A 17,245-nucleotide genomic window follows, 5' to 3' on the forward strand; every position below is an offset into this window, starting at 1 on the left:
CTTGTGATATTGATCAAGTGGAAGTTGTTATTTGATACATTACTCACAACAATTGGATTTTCATCGGGATCTAATCAAAGGATCCATGTGTGCTCAAAGACGTAAAACTGATACGTGGGAAATGTTTCACGCAAAGTGCATTTACCACTTTTTTGGACAAAATAGACAAACATTACTTTAGTAACCAGGAGTTTAAATGGAAAACAAAGCTGAACGAGCACCAGCCTAAAAAACACAGCGTTATCATCTCACTAGCTGAACTAGTACAATGAGCGACGGTTTGCCATTTAATTTGTTTCAATGTTTTTTGCATTCAAGAGAGTGTGTGTTGATTTGGGGGGAATAAATTTCATGCCATGATTAAAACGTTTTTTATTTGATGTCTCAAATCCAGTTGGGGGGGGGTGAGAAATTTGTAGAAATATTTAGTTTTTTTCAAAAATTATTCTCTTCTCAAGAATCCCTCTCATGAATTTAATTGCACCCATCTTGGAATGCTTATGTAGCCCAATTCCTAGAAATATGAGTGCATAAATTAGGCTCGTGTAACCAATCAGAAGTATCTCTAGATGGAATGAGGCATGGATCTAGGAATTCTTGGCCAGCTTGTAAGTGGTTAGGATATCCATTAGGGTGATGAACATATATGAAAATAAAATGGTAGATTTATTGTTTATACTGGAAAGGGATGATCATAAACTTGAGTGCACCCACATCTCACTTCCTGATTCAGGTTTATCGATCCCACTCATGTGTTTATGATCTTAACTACATCGAATGTTTGTCTAAAATAATAATTGGTCATCTCTTAGAGTCCTACGCACATAATTACCTCACTTGAGACACCTTAAGTCAAATTTAGAACCATGCCTTACATTATGCCATCCTCCCTTTTCTGGAGACCCTGTCGCCTTTTCTTATGTGTCATTACAGCTTTCTCTTCCCTCTTCTACCTATAGGTATCCATGCTTCAATTCAGTGTTGCTAATTTTATTTTCCTGTTATGCATTTCACAATGTGCTAAAAATGGTTATGAATTTCAGATTGGAGGGAAGATTTCAATGCATTGAATAGCCATACATGTTAAGAGAAACCTAGCTTTCTATTGTTATGAGATCCACATTTCACTAAGATAATGAAATAGTTTCATGATGATAGTACTACACCTACAATAAGTAAGCTTCCTCCTTAAGATAGCTAGCTCAAACAAAAACAACAAGGGAGTCAATCATGGTGTTCTAGAAATATCCATAAATATTCATACTTATAAGTATGATCAATGTGATTTAAAAAATTTGCTTATATCTTTAAGGTTCTCAAGGTACATAGATGGTCCACGAAAATTTATAGGTGTATTGCCAGGAGATTAGCAATCATATCAGAGGGGAGGTGTGACAACACATTAATTATTACATATTATCATTTATTTTATATTTTTTGCATTAAAATGATCATACTTGTATTTCATTATGATTCAAATGATTAAAATTTTCTGCAGGGGAATTCTGATTTTTATGTATTTTCAGTATTTTAAAGAAATTTTCTGAATCGTATTTATAGAGTATTAATTTTCTAAGTATGAATACATTTCTCGGAAGTATTTATATAGTTTAAATGGATTTTCATGTTATTTAATAGGTCAAGACATCTATCATGACATGGCTTATTTGGATCCCAACTAATAAGATCAAATAAATCATGATAATTATGTGCCAACTCACTTTTATTTGCCACTTGAAAATAATAACACACATGTCAAAATATATTTTAATTCCAGTAATACCATAAATAGTTCTGAATCATCGTATTCTTTGTGCTTATTTAAGGTTTTTAATATTAACCCCACTTGATTCATCGAGTCAACTGGAAAAAATTTCATGATGTTTTATTGAAATATAGGACCTAGGTTAAATGGAGTTTAATTTTTCATGAAAATTGGAGAAGATGGATAACCCAAGAGACACATTGGTCCAGAATTGGATGCCTAATATTCAATAAGTAGGAAAAGCCCAACTTACCCGTGTTTGTGCCTACAAGGAACTTTTATATTTAAAAGCCATATATCACACATGTTTTCATCCATTCTACAACATGTTCTCATCCATACTTCTTGAATATTAGGCACCTTATTCCATAATAATATTCCTTATATGCACGGGGAGTAGAAAAAAACCCAACTTAACCCTTGTTAGTGCCCTCGTACAACTGAATTCCTAATTATAATCTATAAGCTGATTTCATGTTGGAGTATGGGCAAAAACTTATTTCAGAGATGGATTTCAAGAAATATAAGCCTTCCAATTCTCAGGAATTAGTTCCAATGGCTGAGATCTTTAAACTTATTTCCCCCATTTATGTATCTTATCATGGTTTGTGGAGTAGATATTTCATGATGTATGATCAACAAGTTGGTGATGAAAACTTTTTAGGGAGTGACAATAAGGTTATTGAAAATTTTTCTGCATTATTATTTGTGCCAAGTTCCAGTCCTAGAATATAATTAATGAATCAAACTTTCAAATGCTTCAAAACACTTAAAAATGCTCTTTCAAAGAGAGTGAAAAGTGATTTAGCGCTCTGCATGCACCCACTGCACCCGCTGGTTGTCCACCTTTGATGCAGAACGACGTCGGTGACGTCGTCCCGAGGGTACCGAGATGATGCTCGGATACCATTTTGATGCCGGACCTCGTCCGGTCGAGTATCGAGGCGATGCTCAAATACTGGGTTGATAGCGGACGTCGTCGAAGGCGTCATCCGTTGGGTATGGATCTACGAAGATGCGACTACGTGATGCAAAGACTCCTAGGCGGATGTATGTGCAGGCCCCGACTCGTGGGGATTTGCCGACTTTCGAGCTCTGGGGTGCGCGATCGGTGATGGTCACGGTGACCTTCTGACCCTCATCGGAGCGACGACCGCAACTATGACATTGAATGGAATATTTCCATCGGCGCTCGCACGTAACGGATGGGCTCGGCCCATACCTAGGAAGACACTTGATTCGTATTTTTATCAATGTAATCTCTCACCTAATCTAACCCGAGCACAGTGGAGTGCAGTTGGAAAGCATACGACAAAAGATAAAGTAACTGGCGAGAGAGGGGAACGAGGTACCTCTGAAGTTGCGACATCCCAATGTCGATATACTTGTCGGTGCAGGAACTGGACGGGCGGATTCAGGGGAGCTGTGTCGGAGACGTGCACTACGTCACTCGACTGGCGGCAGATTCGTGGCTCAGGAGACGTGATGGTAGAGAAAAGAGGTGAGGCGGGCAGGCAGGGCACGGCGACAACGGCGCTGGGCATGGAGTTGACGGCGCGAGGTGTGGCAGCAACGACGCGAGGCGGCACGACGTGAGGCACGATGGTGTGCAATGCGGCATAAACCTCGCGGCAGGCCGGCGGTGTTCTGGTACGCGGGCACGGCGGCAGCGGTCACAGGGTTGCGGACGGCGCGAGAGCACGACCGGCGGTGGGCGACAGCAGCCCGGACGCGATGGCGCACGGACAATCGCCGTAGTTACGGGTGGCGCGAGAGCACGACCGGCGGCGGCGGCCACAGGGTTGCGGGTGGCACGGGAGCATGGCCGACAACGGGCGATGGTGACCCAAACGTGAGCGCGCGTGGATGCCGATGACCCACGGCATACAGCGGTGTCCCGTGGTGGACGATCACCGCAGTTTTGGGTGGCGCGGGAGCCCGACCAGCGGCAGCGGTCACGAGGTCGCAGACGGCGCAGTAGTGCGGACGGTGGCAGGCGGCGGCGGCAGGCGACGTTGGCCAAAACGCGAGGGCGCATGGATGGCAGCAACCCGCGGAATTCGGTGGTGACACGCGGGGTTCGACGGTGACCCGTTGCGAACGGTCGGGAGTTCGAGGTGGCGCGGGAGCACGGCTAGAGGCAATTGTCGGCGCCCCGAGCATGTGGGTGTATGGACGGCGATGACTACGGCGGACGACGGCAGTTCGGTGGCGGCAATTTCCTCTTCCCCCTCTTCTTCTTCTTCTCCTCCTATTTGTTCTTCTTCTATCTCTCACACGATTGGGAGTGGGGTGGGGCCCTTTTCAAAAATACAAAGTTAACTTTGACCAAATTGAGAGGGCGCCCACTCCTTCCGTTATATAGGGATGTTAATGGGCCCCTTGAAAGAGGTCCAACAAGGGGGCCCATTAGACATATGGGCCCCCTTAAAAACCCAAAAACAGAAGGAAAAAAACACAGACGAAAATAGAAAGAGGGGGTTGAAAGGAAGGACCTTGCGGGTGGATATGGCCCGAAACATGTTGAAACTTACGAGCATGGGATTGTTTATGCCTTTGCCTTGGTGTGCTGGTCAGAATGGGCTCAAACTGGCAGTTGTCGATGATAACAATGTAGACTACCATCTTGTCTTTGATGAAGTGGGACTGCTCGCTCCATCAACCTTTCTTTCTGCAATCATATTATGTGCCTACATGTGCGCCACTTGCCAACTGTGCAGCTGTTGGCATGATCCACATTTTTTGGTTTTAGAAGGAGTCAAGTCAGCAAAACCAAATTAATTCAGCTTACTCAATTTGAACTAAACCAATTCAACGCGCATCTATCTAACTGAAATGAGCCAAACCAGATGTATTTTTTTCAATTGATTTTCACTATAGAAAATTTTTAATTTTTCTCTAAAATTGAGATGAATAATATAAAATAAAATAGATATCTTCAACTTAAATTTAACTATTATAACTGGTTTAACTTCATTTAATGGTTTTTCCCTTCTGAATATATCTAAATAGCTTTAAAGAGTAAAAACAACCACATTTAAAAATGCTAAATTTAACTTAAATTCACTATTTAAATACATACTCTCTGGGTATTACCCTTACTCTGTGATTCATAAGTTAACTATTATGTTGTTTTGCATCAATCAAAACATTAAAATGATATATTAAACTTAATTTCTAATTGATAGCCAACCAATGGCTGTCTACCCCAATCTTTGCAATAAGGTTCTATTATGGTGTGTGTCTATGGTATGTACAGTCAATATTGGGGCACTGATTGAAATGGATTCTGAAGAGGAAAATTCGGGATGTTTGGTAGAAAATTTTGGGAGACGAACTCTACATAGTTTAAGGGTTTAAATACAATAAAATAACAGATTTAGAGAGGGAGAGTGATAGAAAGGAGTAAAATAGAGATATTATGTGATGGAAATGACGGAAAAGTGGGCAAAATGGATGGGGACATTCTAGAAAACTTAGATATATTTCCATATAGTTCTGATGATTGTTTTGGATTCCCAAATTCTTCATCGTAATCACAAATCCTTATACTTCTTTGGTTCATGCAATTTTCTCTACAAGAAAAGGACGAGCACTAATAAACACTTATACAAACCAGCTTACTATAGAGCACTGTTTTGCTGGTAAGCCACTTTCTAGTATCTCCATTTCATTATTTCCTCTTTTCTGATTAATAGGGGGTTCCATAGCTTGATTTCTGTGCTCCTCATCAAGAGGGAAGGTGAGGAAATATTGGAGGCATTGAGGTCGTGGTCCATGCTCCTATAAATCATTATTTGAAGCCCAATACTGAAAATTCTCCAATCTGGCCTAGTAGCCCCAAGAAATAGCTTTCACGGTCAAATGGCATGCTCCAGACATTTCATAACATCACCATTTAATTACTTCAAATTTATCTCTAATGGAATTTGAAAATAGAACAGCTTCAGATAGAAGTCAAGCATGGTTACTAGAAAAATCCATAATAAGTACATAATTATATTACTATGAAACTCAATCAAATAATTAATTAAATAACATAATAATTAAATATTCAGTTGCTGGAACTCATAGCAAATGCCTGTAATTAGGGGCATAGTTATCATGTTATTATGCAACTTTAAGCCATTATTATTTTATTTCTTAAGCCTTATTCCCGTGTTTCTGTGGGGGGTATGGAATATGTTCCAAATTGAGATTTGTCAAAAAAGAGTTTTGTACCTGAGTTTTGGAGACGTTGAGGATGCTAAAACCTATATTGATGTAACATCAGTCAAGAGGAAAGAGAGAATAGAGAACATTCACATCCCATATTGAGCCAAGTTTGAATTATAGTTTAAAATAAGATTTTTTCAAATATAAATAAAAATTAGTAACTTTTATATTGTGCATTTTGTTGCAACGTTTGTGGAATCGGTTCAATAATAGTGATATGCCTAAAAAAAAATTAAAGGACTCATTTATTATCTCATTGAATTTTAGAATACTTAATGACATGAACTGGGTACTTGTGGAGTGCTTAAACTTGAAATTGAGAGAGATACCATTTAACAAGATCAAAAGAAAAAAAAATCATAGTAAAAAAGGAACAAGGTGAAATAAACTTACCTTTTCTTATTCATATTCATATTTCATAAATATCTTAATCATTATTTAGATATTTACTTAATCAGCAAATCAGTTATGAAATCCATTTGATATATTCTTGGATAAATATTTATTGAGATTGAATAAATATTTATTGAAGATATTGTGGATTAAAATGTCATCATCATTGTGCACTCTTGAGCCAAAAATGCTAGACACAGTTTTCACATTTGTTAAAATGATTTATGAAAAACAGAAGAAGGTGTCACTTTTACCATCCATGGAAGATTTTTGGGGGTCAAGGAGACCAGAACTGCTCCAATAGTTATCTTGTTGATATCTTATTAACTATTGAAATGATATTACAATAATGACAAATTTTACTTTTTTTGCTAGAAATCTCAAAAGAATGTTCCTTTATGAAAGATTGGAATTTGAAAGGAGGAGTGAACTTTCACTGGGATATTTCCTCAGCGCTTTCTACCAAGTAGCGAACTTTCAGTAAGGTTTAAGACTGTCTTGGGTTTTTCTCCTTCGTTTCCCTCGAAGGAGCGAAATTTCTCTACGATTTCAGAGTTCTTTCTGAACTAGGGCAGACCCGATTACTGGTTACAGAAACTTCGTAAGCAGGCTTCTTTCCCTTCCCCATTTGCTCGTCATTTATATACTCGCCATTGAATCCTGAAACAGTCTTCTGGGCAGTGATCTAGCGTTCTTCATCATGGTGCGGCCAAAGGCTTCTGGGTCTAAGAAGACCAAACGTGGCGGTGGCGTCGACTTTAAGGTATCCGGGTATGGAATTTGAACTTAATTTGTTCATTTTTATGCTTAAGCGTACCCTTTCCTGCAGAAATTCAAACGCAAGATTGGCCGCAAGTTGCCTCCGCCGAAGAATGCGACGAACACGCAAATCAAATCCAAGGGTGCGAAGTCTTTAGAGATGGGTTTTGTCTGTTCTTTGATTTACGTTAATGGGTCAGGTGTTTGATTTGAATTTCTTTTCAGCAATTGTTTTGCCCGAGCAGAGTATGTTGTCGGAAAGAACGGGCATGGCCGTGAATAGCAGGGGCCTGACATTGAAGGAGCTTCTTCAGCAGACATCTCACTACAACGCAAAAACCCGGAAAGGTAAGAAGCTATCCGTGCCTTACTTTTTACTCCATGTAGACGCCAATTTCTGATATTTCATTTGTTCTTAGAAAACCTTATGTTTGAAACCTCATCTCTGAGAAGCAGTTCTGGCTTCCCTCGACTGAATTTTCATTGGCATGAAATTATCATGCATTCTGTGGCACTTTGTGGAATCTCAAGGTTTACCCATTCTTTTCCTTGTAAAGGAGATCGATCCTTGTGATAGTTCATATTTATTTTTAGGCTGCTAAATTACCGTTTCCGATGTTCGAATAAGAGTTTGTCTATCGGGACTGCACATCAACAGAGAAAAATCGGAATTTGTGGGTTTCGGCCTCTCGACGGAGGAGGAGACCCAGTGTGCCAGTGCGCTTGAATCGCCAGTGGGTTCACTGCCTATGAGATACCTGGGGCTACCCCTATCTGTTGATAGCTTACAACAAGCAGACTGGCAACCAGTGGTGGAGAAGGTGGAGAGACGATTGGAGGGGTGGAAGCAAAGAGTCTTGTCGCGAGGGGGGAGACTAGTGCTGCTGCGATCAGTATTATCAGCAATTCCAACTTTTTATCTATCCATGTTTAAAATCCTGGTGGGTGTTGAGAAACGCCTGAGCGGGATCATGCGGAGATTTTTTTGGAAGGGGGCAAATGTGGGGGAAGGACGTGTCATGGCGCTGGTTTCATGGAATGACATCTGCACGTCAACTAAACAGGGGGGACTTGGGGTGCCTGGCCTAAATACACTAAATGTGGCATTATTGACGAAATGGGTTAGACGGATCGTGGGACCGGAGGATGACTTGATTAAGGAGGTGGTGAGGGACAGATACGGATCCAATTTGGATTGGGAGAAGTTGATGCGTAATGTGAGGGGGGAATCGGCTTTTTGGAGAGGGCTGAGGAAGGTATGGCCAGTGGTCATGGAGTTTTTCCGGGCCCAATTGGGGAATGGTGCTGGCTTTAGGTTTTGGACGGACAATTGGTCGTCGCATGGGCGTCTCCGTGATCTGTTCCCTCGTCTTTATTCCCTTGCCCGTCACCGGCATGCCTAGGTGGAAGAGTGTTGGGATGGAGTGTGGTGTCCAACTTTTGCGGCCATCTTATCTAGTCAACGGGTGGAGGATTTCTTAAGCCTTCAGCAAACTCTGAGCAACTGGAGGCCAATGGAGGGGACGACAGATGGGTGGGTATGGGCATCGGGTCCGTTTTCCAGCCGAGGTGTTTACCAGATTTTGAGACTACACCACTATGAGGACCCAATCATCTTAAGGGCATGTCGCTCAATCTGGAGGCAAAAGATTCCCTTAAAGGTTAGAGTGTTCGTATGGTTGCTCGCCAGGAAGCGGACAATGACCCGTGTGAGACGGCGAAGGTTCTTTCCGGCTGAATCTTTATTATGCCTTGTGTGTACGGAAGAGGAAGAGGAGTGCGAGCATCTGTTCTTCCAATGTCGGCTTGCTCGGGCGCTATGGGCTAGCCAGGGGCTGGCAGAGGTTACGTCGAGCTCGCAGCTATGGGCCACACTGCTGTGGCGCAAGCAGGGGACTGACAAGGAGCGGGGGCTGAGATTCGCGGTGCTTTGGACGATATGGTCTCACCGCAACAAGGTCGTTTTCAAGGGGGCGGAAATGTCGGTGGAAAGGGCTAAAAATGATGTAGAGAGACTGGTTTTTTGTTGGTTTGGTCCTGGATGAGGTGGTGGATATGGGCGGAAGGATGGACTTATGCTTTTTGGCCTAGACCCGTCCACGTCCATGTGTACGGAGGGTCACCAAGTTGGGCGATCTTCTATATTATTCAAAAAAAAAAATAAAATAAAAAATCCTTGTTTAGACATGGAATAAGATTGAATTAATTGAATAATGAGTTGGATGGGGATGCAGGCGAGTGTGCTTGAATTCATAACCACTAGAAATGACTATTACGAAATCTGCCTTCTCTCGTGCTGAAGCTCTGACTCAGAATTCAAATTATATTTACGTTGACCTGTAAAAACTTGGAGGTTAATTTACGTTGAAAATAATTCAGTTTGAAAAATAATAATTCAAATTATCTGCTGAAAGCTGTAGTTTAAAGTTTTGTGTTTAAACTTATCTATCTGTGGTGGAGGAGCATCTCGTTAACAGTAATTAAATGTGGGGGAAAATGAAAGAAGAAAACAGGAGATACGGTGGTTGATGGCAGCATTGAGTTGAAGGGGGCGGTGATCAGGGAGCAGTGTTGAGACGGCGATCGGGGTTGGGTGAAGATCGACAAAGGTGATGGTTCTATGGTGGTAGGGAAGGACAGGGTCGACGTCGAAATCAGGGATGGTATTCCGCAGCAGAGATAGGAAGGGACAACTGGGGGGGGTGACATAGGTGGCCTTGGAAGATTGACAGCTGCAGGTTGAATGACAGTGCTGGTGATGGGTCGGCAGCTTAGATGCGAGTGATATCTCCTCTGGATAGCTCTGGGTGAGGAGAGATGGAGGCGCCTGCAGAGGGTTGATGGGGGGGGGTCTTGCATCTGTGCCAGTGGTGTTGTGTTGACGTAGTCCTTTCCCTTGGACAGTGGTCAATCAGGATGAGGACCGTCACAACAAGAGTGATAATAGAGGCTCGATGTCCCATCTGGACCGACCTGGCAGAGGCCTGGCAGAGGCTGCCGCGGAGGGTTGACGACGGGGGGTCTAGTGGCACTGTGAAGACAATGGAGAACAAGTGGAGGCAGAGTTAATGGCCTTGCTTGCAGAGGACAACAGTCGTACTGAGGCGGTAGTGACCACTACGATGGCATAGGCCAGCGTGTCTATCATACTAGGAAAATTGGAGGGAGCAACAATCATTTGAAGGGGGGAAGCAGCAACGGCAGTCCCATGGATCATCCGGCTAGCAGTTGACGAGTCGGCTCTTATCCAATGGGCAACAATAATTGGGCAGTCGCTGTGTGGTCGTGGGATTGGGGTGCCTGCCTGAGGGGTATTAATGGAATATAGAGTATGGCTGGCGATGGAGGCTTTGGTCAGACCTTTCGGGCGACTCAGCGCCCCATCTCGATGGGGCTAGAGTCTGGTGGCCCCAACGTAGTTGTATTGGAGGTGGAGATGATTGGAGGGCGTTCAGATTCGATGACGTCCAGAAGCCAGAGCTCGTTCAGATTCGGGATCATGAGGGTTCCTTCAGGATTTGGCTGAGGGTGCAACCCCTCCGCCAAAGCCACTAACCTTACAGGGATTGGAGGTGTAGAACATCAAACCCGAGAAGACCCTCAACCTGCGGGGTCATGAGGGGAGGAATAGTTAGGATCTTTTGTCTCCTATAGGGAGCAACATCCCGTATATTTTTACATCAAGAGGGGGCAACAATCGAGGTTTTAAGCAGGAAGGGATCTGCCAGCAAGGGCATCACCAAAATTGGCTAGAAATCTATCTGCAGTGGGAATCTGGATCGAGTGTTCTCATCCTTTGACACAGCGCTGGAGATGGGGGATAGACCTTATGGAGCTGGCGGCTGGGACCTGGGCTCGACCGCCTTCTGGAGTGGAGACAGATTGTGGCAATTGTGGTTGAAAGAGGGTGATGCTAAAACAAAACCTTTTCATCTCGTTGAAAATGTAAGGAGGTGATCAAACTAAATACCTAAGTGTAGTTGGTGTAACATGAATATGTTGGGGCATAAGTATTGGGTGGAGCTCTAGCAGACCCCTTCTGGGTCTTCTTCAGGAAGGGGCTTGAAAGTCGGTGGAGATGGATTGGCAGCGGGGCCACCAGGGCGATGCAGGAGTAGCAGGATGATCAAATGAGGCTTTTCTCTGTCGATGCGGTGAAAAAAAGCCATCAAGGAGTTAAATGGAGAAGGGGTTCTGGGTTAAATCTAGTCCGTATGGCTTTCCGGTGCTCTTCTTCAATGAGGTCTGGGAGTTGGTTGAGGAAGAGGTTATGGACAACTTGAAAGAGTTTCAGAGAGCAAATCAATAGATCACACCAATTGATTTCCATTTATCTCACAATAGGCAAAGGTCTAGGCAAACATGTGAAGGGGGATAATAGTGGACCTTTTCAGTGAGTTTTCATTCCCGTCAGGCAGCTGGTGGATGGTGCAGTAATAGTAGGTGAAATCCGAGTGACATGGAATAAAAAAAGGGACTAGGGACTTCATGTGGTTAATTGACTTTGCAAAGGCTTATGTTTCCCTTGACTGGAATTTTTTGTGGTCCTCTATGAGGAAGATAAGTTTTACCACCAAATGTGTGGCATGAGTTTTGAGATGTTTTACTCCTATTACTTCTCTGTCTTGGTGAATGCTCTCTGGGGTGGGGGGGTGGATCCATCCGCAGTGGGAGGTCAGCAGGGATATCCCTTAGACATCATTATTGTTCCTCCTCAGAGTGGGCACCCTGGCTGCATGTACCATTCAGGCATGTGCGCCTGACCTGTTGAGGGGTTTCCAAATGGCGAGTCACCTGACTGGCTTTTTGTTACTCCAATATGCTGACAACACCATATTCTTTTTGGAAGGCTCAGACGAGGAAGCTCGGAACCTCTGCACGTTATCCGATCTATTTGCAGATTTTTTGGGTCTATAGATCAATCAAGCTGAATCCGCATTTGTCAGGTTTAGGCTAACACAGGAGGAGGCACAATGCTTGGAGCGTTGGGATACCCTATGCACTATTTAGGCCTGCCATTGATGAGGGGATGGTTATTGACCCCAGATTGACAGCTGGTGATTGAGAAGGTGGAGAAGAGATTGGAGGGCCACATGGTGTTGCTGCAATCAATCCTTTCAACAAGATGGATCTTCAGTCCCTCGGTCTGTAAGCTACCTACAGGTGTTGGAAAGGGCTGGATGAAGAGGTTCTTTTGGGAAGGATCAGGGACGGAGATCAGCAGTGAGATGTCTTTGGTCTCCTAGGATGTGGTTTGCAGACCGGTGGAGTGTAGGAGATAGGGGATTCTACATGTACAATCTATAAACCTGGTGCTGCTGATAAAATGAGTGGCAGAATTATGATGTTGGAATAGGATCTGATTCTGATCATCTTGAAGGACAGTTATGGTACAGGGCTGAATTGGGAGAGGGATGTGCTATGAGAGAACTCTTTGCTTTTTTTCCCTTGCATGCAACCCCCATGCCATGGGATGCTGGGATGGCTCATGGAACCCGATCTGTTGGGCAGGAGGATGAGATAGCTGTTGGGCATGCAGCATCCGTTATTGCACCTTAGACCTTTAAGTGGGACACAAGATGGCTGGTAATGTATATGGGCTGATGGAGGATTAGGTGGCAATTTGTGAAACGAGCGCTCCAGAAGAGAATGTTCCCGGATGCCTGACAGAATGCACTATGTGCACAAGGGCCAGAGAAGACTGCTCTCACCTTTTCTTTGCATGTCAGTTTGCCCAGGTAATATGCGCCTCACAGAAGATTCCATGTCTTGGACTTAATCAGGGGAAGTGGGTCTGGGAGGAAGACAGAGTGAGGAAGGCTCCTCGCGGTGCTGTGGGTGATATGGCTGCACTGCAACGAGGTTGTGTTTAAGGGGAGGACTGCCTCAACAGATAGCGTTCTTCATGATGTGGAGACCTTGTTTCATATTGGTTTAGAAGGGGGTGAAGGGTGAGGATATTCTGGTCATCCAGTGTATTTAGGGTCCACATATATTTTATCAAACCAGGTCGATCACTGTTCTTAGGTGATCTTTCCTATTTGGTCAAAAATAAAATAATAATTAAAGGTGTTAAAGTGTAGATGTTACATCTTAAAGAACCGCGCTAACCTGACATTATTGTTATTAGTGGACTCATCCTTCAAAATTTTAGCTGTCTACTCAACTATTTGTTGATGGAATGGGGAAGGCTTCTCGCTCTGTTATGGGTGATCTGGCTGCACCACTATGAGGTGCAATGTGTTTAAAAGAATGCCTCAACAGACAGTTCTTCATGACGTGGAGTCTCTTATGGCATACCGGTTTACATGAGGGTGAAAGGGGGAGCATTTTGTTCATCGTTGGCTATTCATCTGTTTCAATAGCACCAGGTTGATCACCATTCTAGGGTCGTCCTAATTTTTTTGAAAAAAAATATTCGACATGGAATTTGATCTTGTTCATTCATTTGAATTTATCACACTTAATTTTACTGCGTTAGGATTTGCCTTTAATGAGTTTTTTTCTCTAGATCATAAAATCATAGTTTAAAATCATTGCATTCTGTTTTATTATTATCATCATATTTATTTATTATTTAGGTTATCCAGTGCTGCTTTGCATTAATTGGTTTCTGATCCATGCTACTTGTTTCTTGAAGTTGCTTTGAATGGCATACGAGATCTGCTTACCCGTCATCCGTCTGAGCTTAAATTGCATGCTGTTGCTGTAACTGAAAAACTAAGGGAACGTATCTGTGATAGTGATGATGCAGTCCGCGCGATGCTCTATAACTTTTTGAAAACCATATTTTTTCCCCAGATAAAAGAGGTAAAAGTTGGGTTTGGCTCTATAGTCGTAATCATACCCAGTATCGTGCTTTCATTTAAGTTTACTTCATTAATATTTATATAATAGAATGATGCAATCCCAAGCTCTCCAGGGATATGTCTGTTGATTTAGCTTTTAGGGGTATTTTGGTCATTTTCCTTGCTGAAAAAATATTCCTTTAGGGTAATCCTCCGTTCAAGAGAAGAGTGACGAATTAATGTTTCTCAATGGTGGCGTCAGCCTCTGCTGCAGTAGTTAAGCTGCTGCCACTTCCAGGTTGGACCGGCCTGATCGAACGGCAAAAATCAACAACCCAGCCTGCTGAGATGGCTCAGGCAGACCCCACCCCACTCATCCAACCAGGCTGGTCCTCATGGCATCCTGCTGCAACCCAGCTAGCTGTGCCCAGGCCAGACAAGAGTCCAAACTATGGTTTGGACAAGGTTCAGCTATGGTTCAGCCGTTGGAGTGAAGCTGGTAGCCTAGCTGCAGTCTAACTGCGTGTCTGTTAAGACCCCAAATCCGTTCATATATGTAGAAGAACAGCCAAAGTTGAGCGCCAATGTTTTCAGTCCAAAGAGGCTCAACCCAGGGCAGGCTTATTTGAGATTGGTCCTGATGTTGGCCGTGGGGGAAATAAGGACGCATGCTTGGACAGTGGGGCCATGGCTAATCACGCTTAAACTCTTTCCCTTAGCCTTGATACACCAAAATAATATAAAAAACATAGAAATAATCCTTCTTGAAAAAATGATACGGAATCAGGTAGAACAACTTCAGTTTGAGAGGGTTTCTCCAATGTATCTCGCACAGAAGCCTAGAATAGAGAAGAATCAAAGACAAACTGAGGATCTCCACTCTGGAGCCCTCCTCCTCAGGCTGCGGCTTCTCCTGCAGCTCCAGCCTTTCTGTTGCTCCTGACCAATCTGCTTGTGACTTTCTAGAAAAATGACTCACGATCCCCTCTTCCCCGTCAGCATATTATTTTAAGGATTCCTCGGGTGCAAGCTTATCCACATGTGCATCTAACTGTTGGCCCCATTCTCATGTATCTCCTGCAATGCATTTTTGAAAATAAAAAATACCCTTCATTCTACCTTCTCCCTTCCGTTCCCTCATAGTTCTTGTATCCACGGAGCAGGAGGAACTGGAGTAGGACGGCACTGACTAGGCTGGGCAACTCTCTTGCTGACTCTCTCTATCATCCTCTCCACTCATGTCTTGGTTCCCTACATTCTGTGATGAATGGATGTTTGGACTGTGGTTGCTTATTGAAGTTGGGATTTTCATTGTCCGGGTTTGGGGTTTACAAGGTTCTCACCACAGTTCAGGTGTGGTCAAGTCATAGTCATACCATGTCTAGTTGCTGGCCCAGCTGCTGATCCATCCTGTGGTCCAGGCCTGGTCCACCCTGTGGCACATAGCAGGTCCATCCCATGGTTCAGCCCTCGGTCTGTTTGCAGCCCAGCACTATGTCCAGTAACGACCTGCCTGGGCCCACTAAGCCAAAAAAGTTGCTGAAATCCCAGCCTGAGGAAAAACTGGTCACAAAGAGGGAAGTATTGATATGATCTCCAACCCCAATGGCTTTTCCTTGCTTTAAAAATATCCTTTAAATACGGTGGCTCTCCCGTTAGGAGGGAAGCCAATAAATGAAGATGCGTTGGCTCCTCTGTCTCAGTCTCTTCATTCCTCCGCAATCCCTGGTCCCTGCCATTGGCTCTATCACCCTGGCTCTTCAGCCATTTGCTTTCCTGCTTAATCCTCACTCACTCCCCTTCCTCAATAGGAACCGAAATCAAGGTTTGCATAATAGAATCAGAGAGATATCTATCATGAATTGTTCGCCATCATGTGATCTGACATCATTGATAACTCCTCAGATACACATAGTCCATCCTGTTGTTTCATGGTTTTGCTTGGTCCGGCTTGATTTTAGTGTTTTAATACAGTTTTTACGCTGTATTAATTTGTGAGTTCATCTGCATAACTGTTGCTCATTCTCGTGGGATTTTATTTCCTATCAACTTAAATTTTGGGTTTGATAGCTCCTCGGTCTGTAAAATTCAAACTTTGGCGTACTTTTTGGAAAATTCCAACTTATTGTCTTGTTTTATTTAATATTTGTAATACTCATATGTTATTTTATTTGAATTTTTCTAACATTCTGCTATTTATTAATTTTTTAGGAAATATCTGCTCCGGTCATTTCCCTTTTGATGGCTTATGTGTTCAATGCAATGACACATTTGGCAATTGACATACGAGTAATGGGGTTCAAATTCTTCCTTCTCATTGTGCAGAACCACCCGTCATCCTTTTTGCTATATGCCGAAAAGGTTCATCGCCGACATTCAGTGAATATTTTATGCTTCTTTTTCAGCTATCCAATGCGTTAACTAATTCTACAATGATGCGAGCTGTTTTATTATTAGTATTTAATTTAGTTGATATTTATCAACAATTGTATTCTTCTGTTTCAAAGCTTTGCCCTTTTAACTGTCCAACGATGTTATAGATTACCTGGCTATGAATTTCTGATGAATATATTCTATGCTCTATGAAGATCTATTCTCTTGACAAATGTCTCATACACTTTGAAGCATATCTTCCTGATAGTTGGATTCAACTTGTTTTACATGTTTAATGTGTCTTTGATACCACCCTAAGAATATGATAGGGGTAGTTAGTATTTTAACATTTGAATTGTGGATCTCTATATATAATAGATACAGTTAAGCGGGAGGGGGAATTTGATATGACAGTATCGCAATTCTGGTATAAATATCAAAGACAGGTTTCTTAAAAAATATCAATACGGAAGAAAAGGAACGATCCTGGTTTATCTCGTGGTCGTTCATAACTGTTTCTCTCCTTCCCTGCAGTTTAGATATCACTTGAATGTCCTCTCACTCTGCCCATGATTAAGAACCCCAAGAGCCTTTGTCTTCCTCAAGCGCTAGCAGAATGCAGCCGCGCTCCATTAGACCTCCCAATTCTTGGATCCCCACAAAAGCCTTCCGATCCTCCTGCTCCTGCGCCTTCTATCTTATTTTTTCAAACCGTTTTTTCTTCCTTATGGCCCTTCTTAAAAGTCCTGTCTTCGGCCCTTTATTGCTAATCCCTCACACGTCGCCCTGCACGTGACGACCTTTTGTCTTCTCTATGCTGTAGACTTAGGGTCATCAACTGCTTGACCCTTGTTCTGTTCCCCGTTCACCCTTGCCTCATTCCACATCTGACTTTTCCAACCCCTTTTTAATCTCTCTTATTGTAGAATATCTTGATGTTTTAGGGAGAAGA

At 43.0% G+C, this 17,245-nt stretch overlaps 1 protein-coding gene across 4 annotated transcripts in view; it reads left to right on the top strand.

Moving 5' to 3' along the window:
• The first annotated feature begins 6,795 nt into the window (after positions 1–6,795).
• LOC144704290 (ARM repeat superfamily protein) overlaps positions 6,796–17,245 on the top strand; it is a 37,660-nt gene continuing 27,210 nt past the window's right edge. For 2 of the 4 annotated variants that reach the window (XM_078576659.1, XM_078576658.1), the window contains exons 1-6: positions 6,797–6,974; positions 7,055–7,136; positions 7,203–7,275; positions 7,358–7,480; positions 13,773–13,942; positions 16,132–16,281. In XM_078576659.1, the coding sequence (XP_078432785.1) occupies positions 7,074–7,136; positions 7,203–7,275; positions 7,358–7,480; positions 13,773–13,942; positions 16,132–16,281 (579 nt within the window). In that variant the 5' untranslated portion in view covers positions 6,797–6,974; positions 7,055–7,073. Of the gene's footprint in view, positions 6,975–7,042; positions 7,137–7,202; positions 7,276–7,357; positions 7,481–13,772; positions 13,943–16,131; positions 16,282–17,245 lie in introns of all 4 variants that reach the window. The other 2 variants (XM_078576657.1, XM_078576656.1) reach the window with 2 other exon arrangements.

This window comes from Wolffia australiana, chromosome 6 (assembly GCF_029677425.1).
Source record: "Wolffia australiana isolate 7733 chromosome 6, ASM2967742v1".
NCBI lineage: Eukaryota > Viridiplantae > Streptophyta > Magnoliopsida > Alismatales > Araceae > Wolffia > Wolffia australiana.